A 20,932-nucleotide genomic window follows, 5' to 3' on the forward strand; every position below is an offset into this window, starting at 1 on the left:
GAGACACCTTCGTTGCTGCCAACTCCATTACATCACCACTTTGACACTTCTCATTTATTTCCCATTAAGAAAATAAACACAATCCTTCATAAATATGGGCCAAAAAAAAAAAAAAATAGTCTTCCTGACAACTTTTTTCAGAAGAGAGCACAGTACTATTCTTCCTGATTTTACATATTTTTATAAATTTATATGTTGGCGTACTGTTGACTAGCAAGATAGCGAGTGGTGCAAGCTGGCAGCTGGAATTGAATTAGTTGACCACAGCCACCACTCGCCTTGTCTTTCTATATTTCAAATTCTACACCTGACGCTTGCGCTTGATTATTTCGTTATACACGCAATCTGATTCAATTCAATCCCCTCCCTCCTCTCTATAAATGTGTGTTGCCATGCTTCCTTCTCCAAACATGGCCATAAAGCTATAAACGTAAATTTACCAACAATGGTGAAGAGCGTGGTGATCGTAGGAGGCGGTGTTGCTGGTGCCACCCTCGCTAAAACCCTTCAACTTCATGCCAACGTTACCCTTATTGATCCGTAAGCTCTCCATTTTTAATTCCTATACACAAATATTATGTTACATATAGTTGAGTTGAATTGATTTCGAACTTCAGAAACTATATTGTTGCTGTGCTATCAAAGTCATGATGTGAAATTTGGACGTATGTACTATATAGGAAGGAATATTTTGAGATTCCATGGGCAAGCTTGAGGGCAATGGTGGAGCCGTCTTTTGCAGAGAGGATAGTGATCAACCATAGAGATTACTTCACAAAAGGAGGCCTTGTGATATCCAGTGCTGTCAACTTCACAGAAACTCAAGTCATAACTGCAGATGGCCGTCACATTCCTTACGACTATCTTGTTCTCGCCACTGGTCACACCCAGCCAGCTGTCCCCGTAACTAGGGTTGAAAGGCTCAACCAATACAAAGCAGGTAACTTTTTTTATTGTTCTCATCACAAAATCAGTCCTTCTGTAAAAAGATTATATATATACATTATATAATGTTCTTATTAGATTCGTTGATTATGAATGCCTATCATAATTAATTGCAGTTAATTAAGTTCTCTCCTTGTCTTTTATCTACAAGTCAAGACAAGGAACCAAATACAGCAATGTCTAAATTTAAACTGCTACAGTATCGGTTATACGCTGCTTGCACATGACTAGCTACTTCATTTAACTTCGTTTGAAGGTTACGGTTTATGTTGTCATTTGTCTAAAGTTTGACTTTGACCATATATTAGTAGGCTGCTATTTAATAATTTGAAATCAATTTTTCAGAAAATCAAAAGATCAAATCTGCTCGATCCATACTGATTGTTGGAGGAGGTCCTACTGGGGTTGAGCTTGCAGGAGAGATTGCTGTTGATTTTCCGGAGAAGAAGGTGACTCTAGTGCATAAAGGTTCGAGATTGCTTGAATTTATTGGGACAAAGGCTTCGAGGAAGACGATGAAGTGGTTAAAGTCAAAGAAAGTGGAGGTGAAACTGGAGCAATCAGTGAACTTAAACTCTGTTGAAGATACCCCAAACAGAACATATCGTACTTCCCTGGGAGACACCATTGAAGCGGATTGTCATTTTCTATGCACAGGGAAACCTCTCAGTTCTGCATGGCTTAGAGAAACTCTCATCAAGAATGACTTGAATGTCGATGGAAGGATCAAGGTTGATGAATCTCTGAGAGTCAAGGGCAGGACTAACATTTTTGCCATTGGAGACATTACAGATGTCCCAGTAAGTGCTAACCATAATCACCTTTATCATTGCAAAAGCTAGCTTCTCAAGTGACTGCATATTTTGTGGTTCTGGTGTTTACTAGATTCTGTATTCTGTAATATTTCATGGCAAGATATCTTAATGCTAGAACGATGTTCACTGAGAATCTGTATGACAGGAAATCAAACAAGGGATGTATGCACAAGGTCAGGCTCAAGTGGTTGCGAAGAATCTGAGGCTGCTAATAGATGGAGGAAAAAAACGCAAATTGGCGAGTTACAAGGCGCAAGCAGAAGTAGCCATTGTTTCGCTTGGAAGGAGACAAGGCGTGGCACAATTCCCATTCATGACAGTGCTTGGAAGATTTCCTGGCATGATCAAGTCTGGAGATTTGTTCGTGGCCAAAACAAGAAAGGACTTGGGACTCCAACCTAATGTTAAGGAGGCTTGATTTGAGATCACATGTTATTGGTTTGTTTACACCAAGATCATTCAGATCTTGCTGAATAAGGATGTTTCTGTTCTGTGTTGTCCCTATGCAGTCTTTGGTGTCGGTAATGGATATTTTTTCCAAAATATATATATATATATATATATATTTATTACATGAGAGTTGGACTTACGAATGGGGGCCATAAGTTTGAAGCATTATTTTTGAAACAAGTGAAAAACTGATAAGATCCTAAATAATATTCTTTTAAAAACATATTCAAGAAGAAAGCATTAGAAGATAAATTTAATTTAATTTAATTTAATTTTTAATTTAGGAACATTTTAGAATAGATTTCAGGAGATTATATTTAGATATTTAATTTTTATATTTTATTCATTATTTTATTTTATTTAGATTTTATTCAGTATTTTATTCATATATAGATTTTGGGATATTTTATTCAATTATCTAGTTATTTTGATTTCATTTAATATTTTGAATTGTATTTGGCTTTATATATATATATATATATATGACTAACAATTCTAATGCTAGCATATCAATAATAAATTAGTATTTAAATCCTTTGAAAATCCTCCTAAACATGATTATTGAGAGAAATATAAAGCACAATTGTTATTTTATATCATCTTAATAAATTTATTTTCCTCATTTTCTTTCATTATTTTGAGCACTTAACAAAAACGTCGACGTGTTTGGCTGTTCTTAGGCTTTTTGAATGTGATTTATTTGGGTGTGAGTTTCATATAATAATCTTCACACGTTTTTTAATTTCTCTCATTGCTTAGAAAATATAGAGACTGAACTCTGGATTCTTTTAGACTTTGTGGTGCTCAGTGTGAAAATTTTGCTACCTTATTCTCTAATGTCTATGCTGAAATGGGTCACTTCTCCCGATTATCATCGATATATCCATAATATATGTATAATATAATATAAAGCATGAATGCGCTGTCGTTATCCAAGTAATATATTGTTATTATGATGTTATTTTTGTGCTAAAAGTTTTATTATATTTTTTAGACCTGAAAAGGATTAATTGCACACTCGCATAAACAAAATTGAACGATATCAGGAAAGAAATCATGAGCAATTATACTTTGCTTCTGTAACTATGTGAGATGCTGTACTAGTGTTTTAGAATCAAAATATACCCTAACCGAAGGACACTGGCAAGCCAGACGGACAGTAGAGGATAACGTCATATCTCAAAAAGTCTCATAACTGCAGAAGCATCTTCAGCTATTTGAGTAAAAATCTTACTCAGCATGTGGAGGCTCTACGTTTGCTGGGCTTTAGCCCTCTTTCCAAATCTTACTCAGAGCGAAGATACCCAGAACCACATCCAATCAATCACTTTCAAACATGTCATCCCTCTCTGCGGCTGTAACCTCAACCAAAAAAGAAAATATTCCATGGCGACCCAGTTCATTTTTCATTGTAGGCCTTAACAACTCATGACTACTTTTGTTGTTGCTTTATCCTGCAAGTCCAGGCAGTAATGTAAGATAAAGGAACACACTTGCAGCTGAGAGAATCAGATTTGATACAGCAGAAAGCCAGATACCCAGAAGAAGGGAAAACACATGATGGCAAGGTTTGCTATTTGACGTTCGAATCGAACTATGACATCATGCAATAAGATCGAGATTTGAAGCGGTAAGTTTCAGGTGACTTTGGGGTGGCTCGACAAGACAGCCGCATAGGACGGCGCTGTCACTTTGTATTTTTATTGTCTGCGAAGTCTGTTCGTTGGGTATTTCTTTCATCATTTCTTCACAAAATGGCTGCATGAGCCATCATTTGGAACTTTAATCCTTTTTTCACCACACCTCTATAAATTTGAACATTATTCTCCCTCAACTTGCATTGCATGTAAATCTCTCAGTTCCCACTGCTCTCTCTCTGGGACTAGTACTCTCTGCTATGGCGTCAAAATCCATCTTCGCTTGTATTATATTACTGATTCTTCTGTGCTTGCTCCTGATGAGGGAGCCTTCTTCTGGTAAGTCATCTCACTCTTTTCTCTCTCTCGTCATCTTGGCAAAACACGTGGTAAAGCATCGTTTCCACAATTTGTCGTACTGATCCAACGTTAACATACTGGCAGATTGCAGCTCTGTGCATGGATGCTCTGGTGGTAATGCAGCTGGATTCAAGGAGACTGGGAATAGGAAGGTCTCTGTTCTTACTGTTCAGCATATCATTAATATACAACTAGGAAAGCAAAGAGTCCTCATTTTGTTTAAGACATTACAGAATCCATCTTCTTGCTCTGCAGGTGCTGGCTGCTTTGAGGGCAAAGAAAGCAGCTTTGCCTGGCCATGGAGGGTCATTGAGCAGTAAGTATGTTGAAAATTCTGCGAGTTCGGAGTTAAGGAAGGTTCCTTCGGGTCCAGACCCTCTGCATCATAACGGTGGCAGCCCCCATAAGCCTAAGACCCCTTAGATTTACTGAAGGAACTGTTCTCTGTGGCTCTTAGCTTGTCCTTGTCTGTCTGTCTGTTTTGTTTTGTTTTTTGGTTGCTGATATTTTAAGATGTCTCCGTCTAAGTTATCTAGTTTAATATGAGAAAGCATGTATAGTTTGTCGCGCCCTCGCTTCTGTTTGTCAAGTATGCAACAAATTTCTTATCAAAATCGAATTGAGTTAGACATTTGTGCTCGGTTGGTTTGAAACCAGAGGCAGAGTCACGTTGCAAGATGTCACAACTTCCGCCTTCCGACCGTCCATTTTCACGGATTGGACAGAAATAGAATCTCGTAAATTATGCATTGACATTGGATTCTGGCTTCTTTCGCCGTAATACTCTTAAATATAAAATGCCTGCAGAAAAGAGATAAGATTCCTCTATGCAATAACAAACCTTGAGCTTCTACTGGAAAGATGTGACAGCAGTGACGTAGATGCTATCTAGGGATTACGCATGGGAATCATCTCCTGTTCTAACCCAGTGGCCAATATTATGAGCCAAAACTACGAAACTGAAAACGGGGGGGAAATGGTAAACCGACCACGTATAAGTACAACATGGGGCGAATTCAAGTTAAATATATCATTAAATCAAGAAACGTGTATAAAACATTTCACCTGTGTAATATTCTCAACCAAAGAATAGAGATACCAAACTACTCAGATATAGGAATTAATCATCTTCATAAGATTCCTTTGCAGTGAATTTGGAAATATAACCACATTGTTTCAGTTCGAAGGATAGAAGTTCTAAGATTGAGAAAATAGAATCTATCTCTTCATGAGATTTATCACCAGCGACAAATTTGTGAATGCTTGAATCAGTCTCAATGGAACTAAAACCTGGTTTCTTTTGTATTCCACGAGCCTTCATGGTCCTTCTAACTTTACTTGCCCCGTCCCACTTTCCTACTGCAGCATATATGTTAGCAAGAAGCACATAATTGGAATCCCCACCGGGGTCCAGTTCAACAAGATAATTCATCACTTTTTCAGCCAAGTTAACGTCCCCTTGAGTCCTACAAGCGGCGAGCAATGACCCTAGTACCACCTCATTGGGCTTCATGGGCATGTTCTTTATCACTTCTAATGCTTCTTCCAACCTCCCTGCTCGACTGTAGAGATCCACTACGCAGCCGTAATGCTCAATTGTAGGGGTGATTCGATGAACTCTTTTCATGTTATCGAAGATTTGGAGTCCCTTGTTGATTAACCCGGCATGGCTGCATGCTGTGAGAGCTCCGGTGTAACTAACTCCATCTGGCTTGAACCCTTTCCTCTGCATTGAATAGAAGAAATTTAGAGCCTCATCTGCAAGCCCGTTAGCAGCAAATCCTACAATTATGGAGTTCCATGAAACCAACGTTCGTTGGGGCATTTTCTCAAATACTTGACGAGCAAATTCTATACATCCGCATCGAGAATACATGTCAATTAAAGAGTTGCAAACTTTAACGTTGTCCTTGAGATTTTCTTTTATCACAAGCCTATTAACCCATAAGCCCAGACTAAGTGTTCCCAGGTTGGCACAAGCAGAAAGGATAGCAATAATGGTGACATAATCAGGGGCCACACCAGCGAGCTGCATTTCACGAAAGAATTCCAGTGCTTCTTCATGATAATCTCTCTTCACAAATCCCCCAATTAAAGCTGTCCAAGAAATGGCATTCTTGGCAGGCATTTTATCAAACAGTTCGATGGCATTCTCGAATTCACCATTCCTCATATACCCATCAATCATCGTGTTCCAAGACACCATATTTTTGCCATCCAATTGTTCAAATGCCAGCCTAGCTAAATATACACGACCACATTTAGCGTACATATCGATCACCGCAGTTCCCACCATAACATCATTTATATCCAAGCCCAGTTTTCGGGTATACGCGTGAATTGAAGCTCCAAAGGATATACTGTCTGAGGGATAGTCAGCGCAAGCAGAAAGAAGAGTGATGAAAGTGATATGATTGGGTTCCACTCCAGCTTCTCTCATACGAGCGAAATCGAAAGCAGCTTCACGTAATTGGCCATTCCGACAACGAAGGGCTATAGATGAGGTCCATGCAACTGTGAGATCAGTGAATTTGTTGGTGAGAGAGAGAGAGAGGTGTTTGGTGTTACGGCGAGTGGATTGAACTTCACTTGGAGCTGGACTTGCAGGTACTGCTGGAGACGCTGCGGCCGCATAAACCATCGTTGCAACAAAATTTCCTCCTTCGAATAGCGCATCATGGAATGAAAAAAATTGCTCCCATGCCTTTATATCGTTCAATCCAAAATTACAATTTATTTTAATATTATAATATAATATAATTTTTCATAATTATTTTTTTCTATTTTGTAGTTATAACTTTTACTTTTTTTTTCAATTATTATTTTGTTATGTTAATTTTGTAATCATAACTTCCTGTGCCACATTGCCACATACGCTTCTTCAAGTTATACTGATTCCATATTTTAGATATGTTACAATAATATTTTAAATTTATTAGTATAAGACGAGAACTTTTTCAAATCAAAACATTAAATTATAATATTAAAAATATTAATTATAAAGTATCTTTTAATTCTTAAATTTTCTAACTTGTAAGTTTTTAATTATCAATTTTATAAATTATAATTCTTTAGTCTCTACATATTCACAATTATTTCATAGCCTCTCTCCATGATTATATGGGAACATAACTGGGGAATGTCAGCAGGTGTTACTGATGCTGGAGGAAAACAATTCTGGCAAAAGCATTCCTTCCGCAAGAAAATTTATTTGCTTGTGCATCAGCGGTTTTCAATCCACACTAGACTTTAATATAGCTCACCATCTAACCCAGGCATTTAAAAACAACAATCAATTCCCTATAACTTGGATACCAGAAATCAATGAGCTGGTATGTCTAAAAGAATTACTTTGAACATTTGATGTAGTAAGTATAGGGTGGTCCCAAAAACAACAGATAGATAACAAGGAATCAAGCGATACCTTGTAACAGCCAAAACATATATAAATCAATTTGATTACTTGAGGTGAAAGCAGCAATGTGCCTGCAAGTTGCAATGGAGATACCTCCCATCATCGAGCATCAGCAGAAGAAAAGGAGTCAGCAAACCCAACAGGCTTTGCAGGTATGCTGCCTTTGCTGTCTTCAAGGCTGGCATAGCTAACATCTTTGCTTCCTGCTTCCTTCCAATCCTTCAACATCTGGGAAAGTGGTCGTCCAAAGTCAATGCCAGTAAAACAATCTGACTCATCATCGATTGGCACCCATTTTTCGACCAATGCTGCCAGCACATTGACTGCATGGCTCATATCCGGTCGGTGGTTCGGTTCCCTTGCAGTGCAATGTCCAGCAAGTTCAGCTATAATGGAGATGCTCTCAAAAGTCTCTTCAGTTGCTTGAAGAGCAGGATCAATGGCAGCCATGAGCTTTTCTTTGCTTGATTTAATCTGCCAAAACCACTGAGCTAGGTATCGGCTCTCCTCTGGCCGGCTCTCGTCGAGAGCCATCAGTCCAGTCAGAAGTTCCATCAACACCACACCGTAGCTGAACACATCAACCTTTGTGGTGATTTTCCCCATCACTGAAGCTCAGAGAAATATTTAGTTAGTATGAAAAAGCACATGCATCAAACTGCAAATATAGAAAATATTTTAAAGTGTGGAGATATTGCCATATCTAAATCTAATAAGTATATGATGCTTTGATGTCCCTTTTTCTTTTTCTTTTTTTTTTTCCGGTGAAAATCTTTGATGTCTAATCTTAGCCCCAGGGATACAAGGCTCGTATAACATACAAATTTCTGTCGTCTAGAATTCATTGAAAAACTTGTACTATCATAACATGGAATAATAAAATATAGGATGATCCAATCAGGAAGCAATGTTTTTTCTCACTTATAATCTCGCAAATCTCCATAAAAAATTCAAAAGCAAATTAATATGTAGTTGGCTATATGTTGAGAGTCAAGATGCCATCAATTAGACTGGAACTTCTACGGCAAAGGTTTAAATGGAATGAATTGTGCTATGATGAAGACAAGGCAACATCACATTGTAAATTAGGTAGTTAATTAACTTGAGCCCTGATAAAACGAGCTCAAAGAAGCCATACCTGCATATTCAGGAGCAAGGTATCCAAATGTCCCAGCTAGCGTAGTCACCACAGACTTCTCACCATCTGGGGCAAGTTTCACCAGACCAAAATCTGAAACTTTTGCCCGAAAACCTTCATCAAGAAGAATATTAGACGGCTTGAGGTCTCTGTGGATGAAGGTCTGGCGGGCAAGACTGTGGAGGTATTCCATTCCTCTAGCAACATCCAGTGCTACCACAAGCCTCTGAGACCAAGTCAAAGGCTCCAATTTCAGGCTTTTCCAGTGAAAAAGATGCTTGCTTAGAGCACCCAGAGGCATGTATTCGTAGACCAAAAGTCTTTCATTGCCTTGAATGGAGTATCCTAATAGAGATACTAAATGTCGGTGACGAACCTTAGAAAGAACAGCTATTTCAGCCTGAAACTCATTCAGTGCTTTACTGCTCATAGCTCCACTCTCCATTCTCTTCACTGCTATTTTTGTCCCATCTTCTAGTTCACCTTTATAGACAGTTCCAAACCCACCATGCCCTAGTTCATTTTCGGGAGAAAAATTCTTGGTAACCTTACGTAAGACTTGAACAGAGATGACAAGATTACCAGCATCGATCACATGAGAGCTTTCAGATTCACCACTAATGTTTCTCAAAGAACTTGCTCCAGTTTTCAATGATAAGTTTTCGGCAGTGTTATTTGCTACTGCAATTTTAACCACATCTGGATTGGATGGGTCTCGAGGGTGAACCACAATGGAACTGGAATCATCCAATAAGGTATTCTTCTTCTTCTTCTTCTTTGAGCAATATATGAATAGGAAAATAACCAAAATAGCTGCAACAGCAAAAATTGCAGCTCCAGCCACAATTGCTAGCGTTCTGAATCTTCTAGATTTGTCTTCTTGTGATTGTACTTGTTCTGACCTTGATGGATTTGAGCTTGAACTGTGACTTGAGGAAGGTGGGCGTTCAGAGGATGGAGGAGATGGGTTACGAGGTGAAGATTGTGAACTTGAAGGCGGCGGGCTGCTAATAGGCTGGGGACTTCTTCCTGTTTGGTTCACAAGAAGAGGATTGCCATCAAGAACAAGCTTCACCCCATGAAAATTTGGCAATGGGGGCTCAAGGTTATTATCACTTAAATCCAACAGCTTCAGAGATTTCAATTCAGTTAAACTGCTAGGAATTTGGCCAGTTAAATTATTCCCTCCAAGCCTGATCTCAAGGAGTGAAGCTACCTTAGCAAGTGAGGGGCTCAGAGTACCATTGAGCCTGTGGTGGGGGAAGTTAATAATCGATACCTCTGACTTGGGATTGCAGCTCAATCCCAGCCATGGCCCAGTACATGGTTCATTACCAGACCATTGAGAAGTGAGCATTGAAGGGTAATTCAGATTGCTGAGAAAATCAAGTAGAGCAGTAACATCGGGGGCACATTCAAGGCCAGGCTTCTGTTGACAAAAGAAATTGAAATCATAAGAAATATTACTAGCCTTAAACTTTGGTATAGGACCCATGAGCCTGTTATTGTTTAACACCAAATTCTTAAGTTCCATATCAGCCAGACTTTCGGGAATCAAGCCAACAAGTTGATTACTGTTGAGGTTGAGATCCATCAAGGAAGTTAGATTTCCGATATTCTGTGGAATCGTCCCAGTGAATTGGTTTCCATGAAGCCAAAGTTGCGTTAGAGAGGTCATTGAAGCAATAACATCAATTGAACCAGTCATCCCGCTACCATCTTGGTTATTCAACCACAAAACCTGCATAGAAGACTGACCGAAGCTGCTTGGAATGCCACCAGACAATCGGTTGTATGAGAGTAACAAATTAGTGAGAGACGGCAATGTGCCCAGAAAATCCGGTACTGGTCCAATCAAATTACAATGCACAAGAGAAAGATTCGTCAATTGTACTGAGGTTTCTAAACTCGCAGGAAGAGACCACCCAGTACTCGCATTCAATGGATTTTCTCCCAAAGATAAATCGCGAATACTAATAAGACCATCAAAGAAATCAGACGGGATTCCATCAAATTGATTGTCATTTAAGAAAGCAAATTCCAACTTGGATAATCCACTAAAAGTAGGCAACATCCCACTAAGCTTGTTGTGTTGAAGACCCAAGTTGTAGAGCTCTGAAAGCAGGTTAAAGGATGGAGGTAATGATCCTTTAAGACCCAGAGACTTGGCCTGAATCTGTGTGACTCTATTACCAGCACAGAACACGTAAGGCCATGAAGGAGGACCACAAGGATCATCCCCATTGTCTGGCCATTTAAGAAGCTCTGGATTCTCCAAACCTTTTTTGAAATCATTCAGAATTTTGAGATCATTCGGGTCTGTGGAACCGTAAACCACTACAATCAGGCAAAAAATGAGAAAAATGCAGAAATTCGTACGGATAACTTCCATGGTTATTCCCAATAAAAGGGAAAAGAACTAGAGACCAAACCAAATGATCAAGGAATGCACTTTCCCGCAATCTCACAACGCCATAACAGATCGATCGATATAATATTCCTGTAGTAATTACGGGATACCAATGAGCAGACCCAGATAAAATGAGGCAGCAGAAAGCCAGAAACAAAACATTGGTGAGTATGTGTACTGTAGTGCTGTTACCAAGAAACCAGCATAAAGAAAGGGAGTTTCACCAAGATGGAGAAGAATCCTGACTACAACAGAAGCTCCAAAATTAAGATAAGGATAGGGAAACGATGATTATTCCCTCCACGTTCACTTTGCTAGTTTTTTAACGGAAGCTGCAAACCCCAAAGAGAGTGTCAGTGAATCCATTGTTGTCTCTCTTGCTCTTTTCTCACTTGTTCACATCTGCAGCTCGCGCCCTCGCAGTTCACGCTTTTCATTTTGCCTCTTTTTTTTTTTTTAATCGTTATTTACCTAAAAAAATCCAAGTGAAGTTGCCATTTTAAACGTAAGAATGAAGTGGGCCCACCTGATTGCGCTCAACCTCAATCTTTTCTTCTGAGGCGGCATTCTTGTTTTGTTTTTTTGTTTTTTTTACCCCCCTTTTGTCGATGTCTGACGCGGTTTTCAAATGCATGTGTAGACTTGTGGTAATTTTTTCTTGTACATCATTTTATTAAATTTATTAATTATTAAATAAAACAAATAATTCAAACGTAGATTTTTTTTACCTTTTATTTTATACTCGTAACAAAAATTAATTTTATTTAAAAATAAAATAATTTTACAAGGTAGTTTTAAAAAAAGAAGGAAAAAAATGTGTATGTAATGCTATGATTTAACTAAGAAGGATACATGGTGATGGTGTTTGTCGCAAAGGACATAAAGTATTTGTTACGATGCGAGACAGCGGTGGGGTCCACTGAAGATTATATGAAGGGAGAATCTTAACTAAGGACAATGAAAGAAAAATATTTACACATGAGTCCCAGAAAAATCTAAAAATTCTCAGCAAGTATTTTGGACTGAATTGAAATAAAGTTGGTAGCTGGAAAAACTAAAATGTCCATCTGCAAAAAAGAATAATAATAATTGACAACTTATATTGATAAATTAATAAGTAAAGGTGTAAAATTAACAATTAATAATTTTGTATTTTTGACAAAATTATTGAACTAATGTTATTATTGACAAGTGAAGTCATATAATTTATAATTAATATTATTAAATTAATAAGTAAAATATAATTAATGATTAATGATTTTGTATTTTAAACAAAATGATTGAAATGATATGATTATTGATAAGTGAAGTCAAGTAATTTACAGCTCATATTGATAAATTAACAATTAAAGTGAGAAAATTAATAATTAATGATAACATTTCTCAGTCAAATTAAGTGAATAAATCTTGTAAATGATTTATAAGTTAGGTTAAGCAATTAACAATTCATGTTGATAAATTATCAAATAAAGTTATGAAATTAACAATTTTTATTCTTAGAATTATGGAGTCATGAAAATAACTAATTAACTATTTAACAAATGTTGTTAGAAAATTAGTTAGTAAAGTTAGGTAGTAACTAAATAATGTAATTGATTTTAGAGGGTTTCAAAATGAACTTGCCATATCTATTGTTGCAACATCATTTTAAAATTTTTATAGGTAATATAAAGGAAGCAACGAACAACGTAAAATAATTAAGATGTGACACTTATAAATTTCACAAAAAATATTTTTTATTTGTTAATTTTACATAAAGGTGTTTTTTTTTGGGCCAACGAAAGCTGTTTTGATCCTTTTAGCCATTAATTTTGTTTCAGTTCAATCCAAAAAACTTATAGATAATTTTCAGATTTTTTTCTTGAGACGCGCTAATAAATATTTGTCTTCTCTAATCTTTAGTTAAAATTCTCCCTTATCTGAATCTCGGTTAAAAAGTGGAGAAGTAATAAGCTTGATGTCGGTTTCTCACAAAATTTCGATTCATCGAGCTGGCTACTTCGCGCCAATTTCCTACGGAGTTGAGTTTCTAGTCTTAGAGATACCTTTCTTTAGTCTAAAAAGTAACCCCACATTTATGCCAAGTTGAGGAATCAGAACCAGAACCAGTAGGAACACGACACGAATGTTTCTTTAAACTTAACAGAGTTGCTTGCTGGTTATCTGTTTCTTTTGCCAGCAACTTGTTCATTAGTGGCATAAATGAAATATTAAGACAAGGTGACGTTTTAAAATTATCAACAATCAAATACGGCAAAAGTAGAATATAATGGAAATCATAGGAGCGGTGTGGCGTGTGAGTAGTGAAGTAGCGTGAGGAGCACATTTCCTCGAGAAGGTCCCCTAAAGCGAGTCAAGATTGAATGCTGTATAGATTATTAATCGATAATTGATTAATTCTTTTCTATGGGTATCATTACTTTCAGTCTTTTACAATTAAAGCGTGATAATGTTTTCCCGGTCGACTCCCAAAAAAAGGAACACGATAATTGTAACACAAGGCGGCAGACGCAGTCTTCACTTTACTTAATTTTCAAGGTTAAGCAAGTCATCTTTAAAGATTAACTATTAACTATCTTTTTTAAAAGGTCTGAATGGCTCCTACCCTGGCTTAAAGCTAGCCCTCATTTGTTTTGTATTTATGTGTAATTAACTCTATTTTACAAGGAAAACAAAATTTTACGAGGCTTGTCTGGCAGCTAAGTTACAGCGCCTGGAAGACTGGCATGTAGAAGTGGGCGCTCTGATGAAAACAAGGCACGTGGCGGAGGTGTTGGAGGGTATCAGAATAATAAAATAGTATTAAAATGTGAGAGAAAGAAGGATAATGTATTTTGGTTGTTCATTGGTCCCATAAAAAAGATATTAAAGACAACCGCAGCTCTGCTTTACTGAAATTTTGTTGGAATCACTTTCCGTTAAAGGTGGTGGTGGGGTGAGACTGTCACCTTGGCTTCACGTATATATTCTCTCTCAACTCTTTAACAACCTCATCCATTAACTAACTAAAAAAGGAGACAAATTTTATCAACAACCAGCAAAAAAAAAAAAGAGGAGACAAATAAGCTACCATCGGAACAAGGGACATGCATTATCCTGCCTTGTTAATTAATCTTATTTTCAAGTAAGCCTTTGAAAATAAAATCATAAAGGCAAGATAGATAGTTAGTTAGCCAATGACATGGCAACAGAAAAAGACGGCGGGGAAAATGCAATGACTTGCTAGCCCATTAAACTTTTAAAGATAGCTTTGATATTATGATTTTAAATAGCCTGTCTCTTAATTGCATCAACTTTGTTGTTTCAGATATGGTTTGATTTTGCCTCGTTGCATGATTTTTTCATAGACTTGTATTTCAAAAAAAACAAAAAGAGCGCGGGGACACCAAAAAAGAAAGAAAGCACACGAGATTCAGAGGTAATCCGCCGACATCACATCTGTACGCCCAGCGTAAAGAAGAACCATCCAACATCCACGGGAAGCCATAGAAGGAAGCATCTTGTTAAAATATCACAATATTTCTCGTTTAAATACTTTTACATTTACCACTCGCGAGTAACTTTTAATAACTTCGCTTACGTTTTTTCACATGTTGGGTACTAGCAGACATTTCTTCACCTGGGAAATTAGGTTTTGGAAATTTAAAAGTAGTTGAGTAACTCACCATTCCACTACCAATTTTTTTTTCATTGCAAAAGATTTTCAGCATCTTCTCTTTTCTCAACCAATATCTCTACCAATGGAGATCTTCCTGCCATCGTAAGTTACATTAACTGCAATGTCTCCCTTCTCCATGGTCATTTCAATGGCTTTGTCATTCCAAGACATGGCACTAATTACTTTACTAACCAATTTTTCCTGTTCTTTCATCTTTTAACGTTCTGCTATTATCTATGTTCTTGTAACTATTTTCCCTTTTTATTTTGTTAATATGCATTTGATATTTTATTTTTTGTTTTGTTTCCAGGGGTGGGGGCCGACACGGTGGACCACAAAGGTATGAGATGATAAGAGTGGCATTTTGAGGGATTTGTGGGCCTGTGGCAGATGCCTAACTAATGCCCACGAGGCCCATTGAAGTATTGGGTGCCGGCTCCTATTATTTTGCTCTCTCGAGTTAAAAAAAGCAGTCCAATTGAGTGTCCATGCCACCTGTCCCCTCCAGCATGGGCGAGTATTCTGCCACAGTCGTGCTAATTAAAAAAAAAAAAAGGAAATCATATTTAACCCCGAGACAATTACATGTAAGGGTGGGATGTTAATCCCAGATATTGACAACGGGTAATCCCCTTGTCATGGTTAGATGATTTAATTTACATTATGCTTGGTTATGGTTCAAGTCCATTGAAATATCTTCTTATCATATTAGAATTTTGATTTTATATATATATATATATATATATATATTATGTATAATTATAGTTAGAGTGTTTATAACTATTTTATTTTTTTTATTTTTTGATTTGTCTTTATTTTATTCTCTAACAGATCTTTTTTCTTTATATAAATATACTTCATACTAAAATTAAAAAGATAAATCACTATTTTCATAAATTATATTAACAGTTAATATTATTGGAGTGTTTGTGTAAAATCCTCTTGCGTATTAAATAAATCCCATTCCTTGTTATTGTGTGTGTACGTGTGACTCACTGGCTGTACTTAATTAATTTAGACTACGTGCAACTTTATCTAACTAACTTCGTTTTCTCTTCTTCACTACTCAACCATCTTTTTATGAAAAGAGATCAAAGACACTGCTCTATCTTTATTTTGTTTTCTTTTTTTCTTCAAGGAATCATTTTATTGGTTTCTGTTGTGTTCACTACTCTCCATATCTAGATACAAGGCAATTTAAACCTACTCACATATTTTTAAAGGGTTGATTAATTCTAATAATTGTGTCTAAAATTGAAAAGTTTAAACCAAAACGTCCTTGTAATTGATGTTTCTTTTTCTCTATAATTTAATAATACTATCTATTTATAAGAGGCAATTTGAGAATAATATAGGAAAAATAACAATGAAGGACTGCTAATAGAAATTTATATCAGTCAGTAACTAGTTGTTATCAAAATTCAAATGAAAAAAATCTAAATAAATTCTTCTTAATTTAAAATAAATTGTTGTTAAAACTTGAATAGATAATTGTTAATAAAAAACTAACTTAAATTAATAAGTATACATTTTAATTTTGATAACAAGTGATTCTTGATTTATATAAATTGTTTTCAGTGATCCTTGATTGATACTTTTTCAAAAATATAATAAATGCTTTTTGAAATTTATAATTTTTCTTATAAAAATAAAGAAGCATATGATAGTTTATCCTACAATAAAAAATAGAAAAAAAATTATACTCCTTCTAATCTTATTATAAGGTGATTTCAACTACTTTATTAAACCAAAAATGATAGTTGATTTGATAAATAGGCCTTCAAATTGAAAAAAATTTCTAACTTTACTTACCTCTATTAAAATAAGAGAAAAACAAATAGTGTACAAATAGAAATAAATTTATATTTACAATAAGGATAAAATTGAAATGTGATAATAAATGGTCTTCTACATATCAGGTTTTAATTTTTGAATCCAATTAATGGGTTTAATTTTTTTTTACTTAATTCAGGTTAAATATATTAAAAGTAATTATAAGCAAGAGTGAAGTGAGCAAAACTTAGCACACAATGAGTGAATCCCACTGCCCACTTGTCGTTGTGGTCTTGAATAACACCACCACACCCTGCTCACACTACAAAAAAATAGTTAATTAGCGATGAAATTTTTCATCGCTAAATGAGTTAGTAATGGAATTGGAGATAGAATATTTTCTTTAGTAAAAACACTGTTATTAATTTGTTAGTGGCAGAATTTGCAATTTTGTCATTGATTAATGATGGAATTTGCGACAGAATACTAACAGAAAGTTTATGTCACTAAATAATGATAAGATATTCTGATTTTTGTGACAGAATACATTCCATCACCAATTTATTATAAATTTTTCAATGAACTTATTCCGTCGCTAATTTTTAGGTGGACCAAAATATCATTGCCACGTCATCCGGTGGACCAATATCACCTCACCACCGTTTTGTCATCCAATAGACCAATGCCACCTCATTGTCATATTATTTGTCATTATTATGCCAAATATTATTACCTTCAATTAGGCCTTGGCCAAACTCGAACCCACAACCTCATACTTCCTATTGCCTTTGCATCCACCTTATTATCAATTAAGCTAAAAAGAATCTTCAGTCTTAATTGATAAGTGAAATATATAATACTTAACCACACACACATATATTAATAAATATATTTTTTAAATTATTATTAAATATAATACTTAAATTTACTTATTTTTTAACATTATATTTATCTATTAATGTGGCAAAATTAATTTATATATAATAATTATTTCTATTATATTTTATTTTTAAAAACTCATTTTTGATAATAAATTTAATAATAAATTTAAAAATATTTTATTATCATTATATATCATATTATATTATAATTTGTATCAATATAATATATAATATTTTAAGTTTTTTTATTTTATTTTTAAATAAGAATAATTAAGTATACAATTTAAATTATTATTAATAATATAAAATAATAAATTATTTTAAATTATTTATTTATAGCATAATAATAAATTATATATAAATATATATTATAGATAATAAACTTAAATTAAAAATAATTACCAATTGAATTGGCGATGGTATTATAACAGAAAGCTTTGTGATGGAATTTTTTATCACAAATTCCGTCACTAAATTGAAATAAGATATCTTAAAAATTAGCGATGAAATTTTTCATCGGTAAAGTATTTCTAATAAATTAATGACAGAACAATGATAGAATTTTAACTATGAAATATTCTTTATTAAAATTCTATAGCTAATTTAACAATGGAATTAGCAATAAAAATGTACTCCATCGATGAATTCTGTTGTTAATTTGCTATTTTTTTTTTATAGTGTTGGCCATCAATATTAGACATTGCTCCATGTACATTAATTTTCAACCAACCATAAGGTGTTTGCATCCGATATCTTTATTGCAGCCTGTCATCATCTATATTTCCTGGAGATGTGAAGGATCTCCATTCATAAGCTATAATAATAAGTGGGTTGTGGGGCTTTATAAAATCTGGTAGAAGATATGGTAATTCCTCCATCTCTAGAGTTTCCAAATTGAAATGCCTCATATCAAGCCCTAGTGACCATCAATACCAGCACTTAGGATACAAAAGAATTGTTGGAAAAGTTTGCCCGCCACTTTTGACAAGTCAAAGTAATTGACATTTGACAACAAGCATTGGATCCTGATGTAATGTAATGGGGCCTATTAAATAAGATCAAAGCTATGGAATACTAATTTGTGAAAGTTCCCAAGAACTTGTGCGTAGATTCTAAATTACTACCACCTGTAATCTAAAATAAAAGCAATTGTTAATAATAATTTGTATATTAATAATTTTTTCATAAAAATGTAAATTATTTTTCTTTTTTACGCTAAGTCATAATTTATAATGAATGGAGAAGATCATAAATTCATGGTGAATATAAGAATCCAGGTTAATAAATACAATTGATAAAATTAAATAAAAAATTCTACAAACATTGAATTATTTTTATTTGTATCAAAATTAATGAAAAAATGGATTGTATTTTAGACGGGAGGAGGTATATCATATATGAATAATCAACACTGAATTTTCGAGAAATGATGTGTAAAAAGGTGGCATATATGATACGACAAATTTCAAAGAAAAATAAATCAACGCTGCATTTCTCACTTATTTGGGTTATATTTGACTATCATACTAAATATTTTGGATTTATTTTTGAGACACGGTAGACAATCCAACACCTAATGGCCTGCAGAATATTACATGAGCATATACCAAAGGTGTGGCCATGAATATAATGGCAGTGTTGAAAATATCCATGCGCATGTAAATTCGTCATCCCTGCCAAACAATTGTCAAGAAAAATTCACCTAGTCCGAGCAGTTAAGCGAGATAATAACATGTGTGTGTGTGTGTGTATCAGGGATCGATCGTAGTTGGTTTAAATCATAAACAGTGAATTAGTGAGTGGATTAAACGCCAACTCTCGCAAAGCTAAGTATTGACATGCTGATTAAGCTATCAATAACCCAACTACCCACTTTCTCCTTCACACACACACACACGCACGCACAATTTTTTTGATTAAGCCATTAGCCTGTTTACTGATTAAACAAGGTTTCTGCGTTATTTATAAATAACTCAGGCACAGTGCTATTTATACAAACCAAAAGCTACGAGCATTAATTAAAGCCAAAAAGATAAAAGAATCTTTATGAGTCTTTCCTGGACATTATGCAGGGCACACACTAAGTAGTGTTCGTGAATATTATAAATGATATAAATAGAGGGCCGTGATCGAATTGCCTTTCGGCATTATTACAACGTTGACTTCATATTTTTCAACCACACCCACACGCAGTACTTTCAAGTACTTGCACGGAACCTTCGCTTATATATGTCAAATAGGAGAGCGACCTGTTTAGTTCTCAGAGACTCCAGTAGGGTCTGATGTCAAACGATTTTATAAAAGAAGGCCGAAAGTAGGAAAAAATTAGAAGTAATGAAGAAATCGTAAGACTTTTTGTGGGCCTTTCCACTGAGAAAGAACAACATAGCTAGAAATCGAATAGGCGCCAACAAATTAAAGAAGAGAGGTGGGTGGCCACCACATATACACTAGTGTCTAGTGCCAGATCGGGGTTAGCTCGATCGGCGCATGCCCTTGTTTGTCTCCCAAGTGCTTTTTTTAAAAAAATAATATTTGTCACACAGCAACATTCTTATATGCAGAAACCGACTTCAGCGTACAGAAATTAACAACCAGCTTTCATTCTTAATGACGATGTTGGTCTCTTTTTTGATAAGACACCCCTTGATGATACGCTCTCATGGTTCTAGGAAAATAAGTTCTTTTCTCACTGAAAGTGAGAGCCTTAGAGGTTAATTTTGTGCTTATCGATCATCATTAGTCACGCAAGCACCTTTTTATGTAGTGCTGCATATTAATATAGGATTATTGAATAAGTGGACAAGTAATATATAGCCACAATATAATCATATCAGCGTTCATTTCAAATATCTTTAAATTCATTACTGATCAATGAATCAAGTCATGGTAGTAAAGTAATTGACAGCTCAGGATTAAATGTCTTAAATAGTTAAATGAAGCCGTGAACCCTTCTTCGTTTATCTATCCCGAATCCTAACCTATTCCAGTTGCATTATATCATTGATGCACTATATACGAAACTATCTCGAAACAAATGAATGTGAAATTTTTGGATCTTATTAAATACTTTCGTGCTTATTCTTACATTGCCACTCATAGTATATGATTTTAATGTTCAGCCCTTTTTTTCCTCTGGCCATCTTCAGTCTTGAATTTAAAGAAAATGTGTTGTTGATAAAAGAATCTTATATATATATATAGCATTGATTATATGATCGAGTTACTTTTAATATTTTTTTTATTAAAAACTAAAAAGATATTGACATAGTACCTTCAGGAGCAAATTCGAAAGGCAAACTTCAGACGTTTTCAACGTTGATTTGTCGCAATTGGCAAATGCGCCACTAACTTCTCTTTTAATGATCGATACTTTAGTTAATGCTCATAGTGCATGAATATATATACGATCGGCCGTTGTACGGAAGACGAATTTTACCTTTTATATTA

At 35.1% G+C, this 20,932-nt stretch overlaps 4 protein-coding genes across 6 annotated transcripts; 2 read left to right on the top strand and 2 right to left on the bottom strand.

The window, feature by feature from the left end:
- The first annotated feature begins 383 nt into the window (after positions 1-383).
- Positions 384-2,303, top strand: LOC129313601 (uncharacterized). The gene is made up of 4 exons (XM_054956858.1): positions 384-540; positions 681-940; positions 1,291-1,745; positions 1,906-2,303. The coding sequence occupies exons 1-4, from the start codon at positions 446-448 to the stop codon at positions 2,176-2,178; spliced, it is 1,083 nt and encodes a 360-aa protein (XP_054812833.1). The 5' UTR covers positions 384-445; the 3' UTR covers positions 2,179-2,303.
- A 138-nt stretch (positions 2,304-2,441) lies between these two features.
- On the top strand, positions 2,442-4,846 carry LOC129313602 (protein CLAVATA 3). The gene is made up of 3 exons (XM_054956859.1): positions 2,442-4,186; positions 4,292-4,359; positions 4,463-4,846. The coding sequence occupies exons 1-3, from the start codon at positions 4,108-4,110 to the stop codon at positions 4,628-4,630; spliced, it is 315 nt and encodes a 104-aa protein (XP_054812834.1). The 5' UTR covers positions 2,442-4,107; the 3' UTR covers positions 4,631-4,846.
- Positions 4,847-5,319: 473 nt separating this feature from the next.
- On the bottom strand, positions 5,320-6,934 carry LOC129313600 (pentatricopeptide repeat-containing protein At1g05750, chloroplastic). The gene has a single exon (XM_054956857.1). The coding sequence runs from the start codon at positions 6,846-6,848 to the stop codon at positions 5,328-5,330; it is 1,521 nt and encodes a 506-aa protein (XP_054812832.1). The 5' UTR covers positions 6,849-6,934; the 3' UTR covers positions 5,320-5,327.
- Positions 6,935-7,485: 551 nt separating this feature from the next.
- Positions 7,486-11,619, bottom strand: LOC129313752 (receptor protein kinase TMK1-like). 3 transcript variants are annotated; one of them, XM_054957119.1, is made up of 3 exons: positions 11,395-11,619; positions 8,761-11,260; positions 7,486-8,230 (listed from the first exon to the last, which is right to left on the bottom strand). In XM_054957119.1, the coding sequence occupies exons 2-3, from the start codon at positions 11,150-11,152 to the stop codon at positions 7,722-7,724; spliced, it is 2,901 nt and encodes a 966-aa protein (XP_054813094.1). In that variant the 5' UTR covers positions 11,153-11,260; positions 11,395-11,619; the 3' UTR covers positions 7,486-7,721. The 3 variants fall into 3 exon arrangements, with proteins under 3 accessions (XP_054813094.1, XP_054813093.1, XP_054813092.1); XM_054957118.1 differs by having other exon boundaries at positions 11,363-11,619; XM_054957117.1 differs by having other exon boundaries at positions 8,761-11,619.
- Between the last annotated feature and the right edge of the window lie 9,313 nt (positions 11,620-20,932).

This window comes from Prosopis cineraria, unplaced genomic scaffold, assembly GCF_029017545.1.
Source record: "Prosopis cineraria cultivar Desert tree isolate PC_DT_omini unplaced genomic scaffold, ASM2901754v1 PC6, whole genome shotgun sequence".
Classification (NCBI taxonomy): domain Eukaryota; kingdom Viridiplantae; phylum Streptophyta; class Magnoliopsida; order Fabales; family Fabaceae; genus Prosopis; species Prosopis cineraria.

What these genes read in the sequence shown, in the direction of transcription:
- LOC129313601 (XM_054956858.1), top strand. Translation starts at nt 446, where the DNA reads ATGGTGAAGAGCGTGGTGATCGTAGGAGGCGGTGTTGCTGGTGCCACC. An exon ending in GCTCAACCAATACAAAGCAG is followed by an intron (nt 941 to 1,290) that starts GTAACTTTTTTT and finishes TCAATTTTTCAG; the next exon opens with AAAATCAAAAGATCAAATCT. An exon ending in GAGACATTACAGATGTCCCA is followed by an intron (nt 1,746 to 1,905) that starts GTAAGTGCTAAC and finishes TCTGTATGACAG; the next exon opens with GAAATCAAACAAGGGATGTA.
- LOC129313602 (XM_054956859.1), top strand. Translation starts at nt 4,108, where the DNA reads ATGGCGTCAAAATCCATCTTCGCTTGTATTATATTACTGATTCTTCTG. An exon ending in GATGAGGGAGCCTTCTTCTG is followed by an intron (nt 4,187 to 4,291) that starts GTAAGTCATCTC and finishes ACATACTGGCAG; the next exon opens with ATTGCAGCTCTGTGCATGGA. An exon ending in AGGAGACTGGGAATAGGAAG is followed by an intron (nt 4,360 to 4,462) that starts GTCTCTGTTCTT and finishes CTTGCTCTGCAG; the next exon opens with GTGCTGGCTGCTTTGAGGGC.
- LOC129313600 (XM_054956857.1), bottom strand. Translation starts at nt 6,848, where the DNA reads ATGGTTTATGCGGCCGCAGCGTCTCCAGCAGTACCTGCAAGTCCAGCT.
- LOC129313752 (XM_054957119.1), bottom strand. Translation starts at nt 11,152, where the DNA reads ATGGAAGTTATCCGTACGAATTTCTGCATTTTTCTCATTTTTTGCCTG. An exon ending in CCTTGCTCCTGAATATGCAG is followed by an intron (nt 8,231 to 8,760) that starts GTATGGCTTCTT and finishes TCTGAGCTTCAG; the next exon opens with TGATGGGGAAAATCACCACA.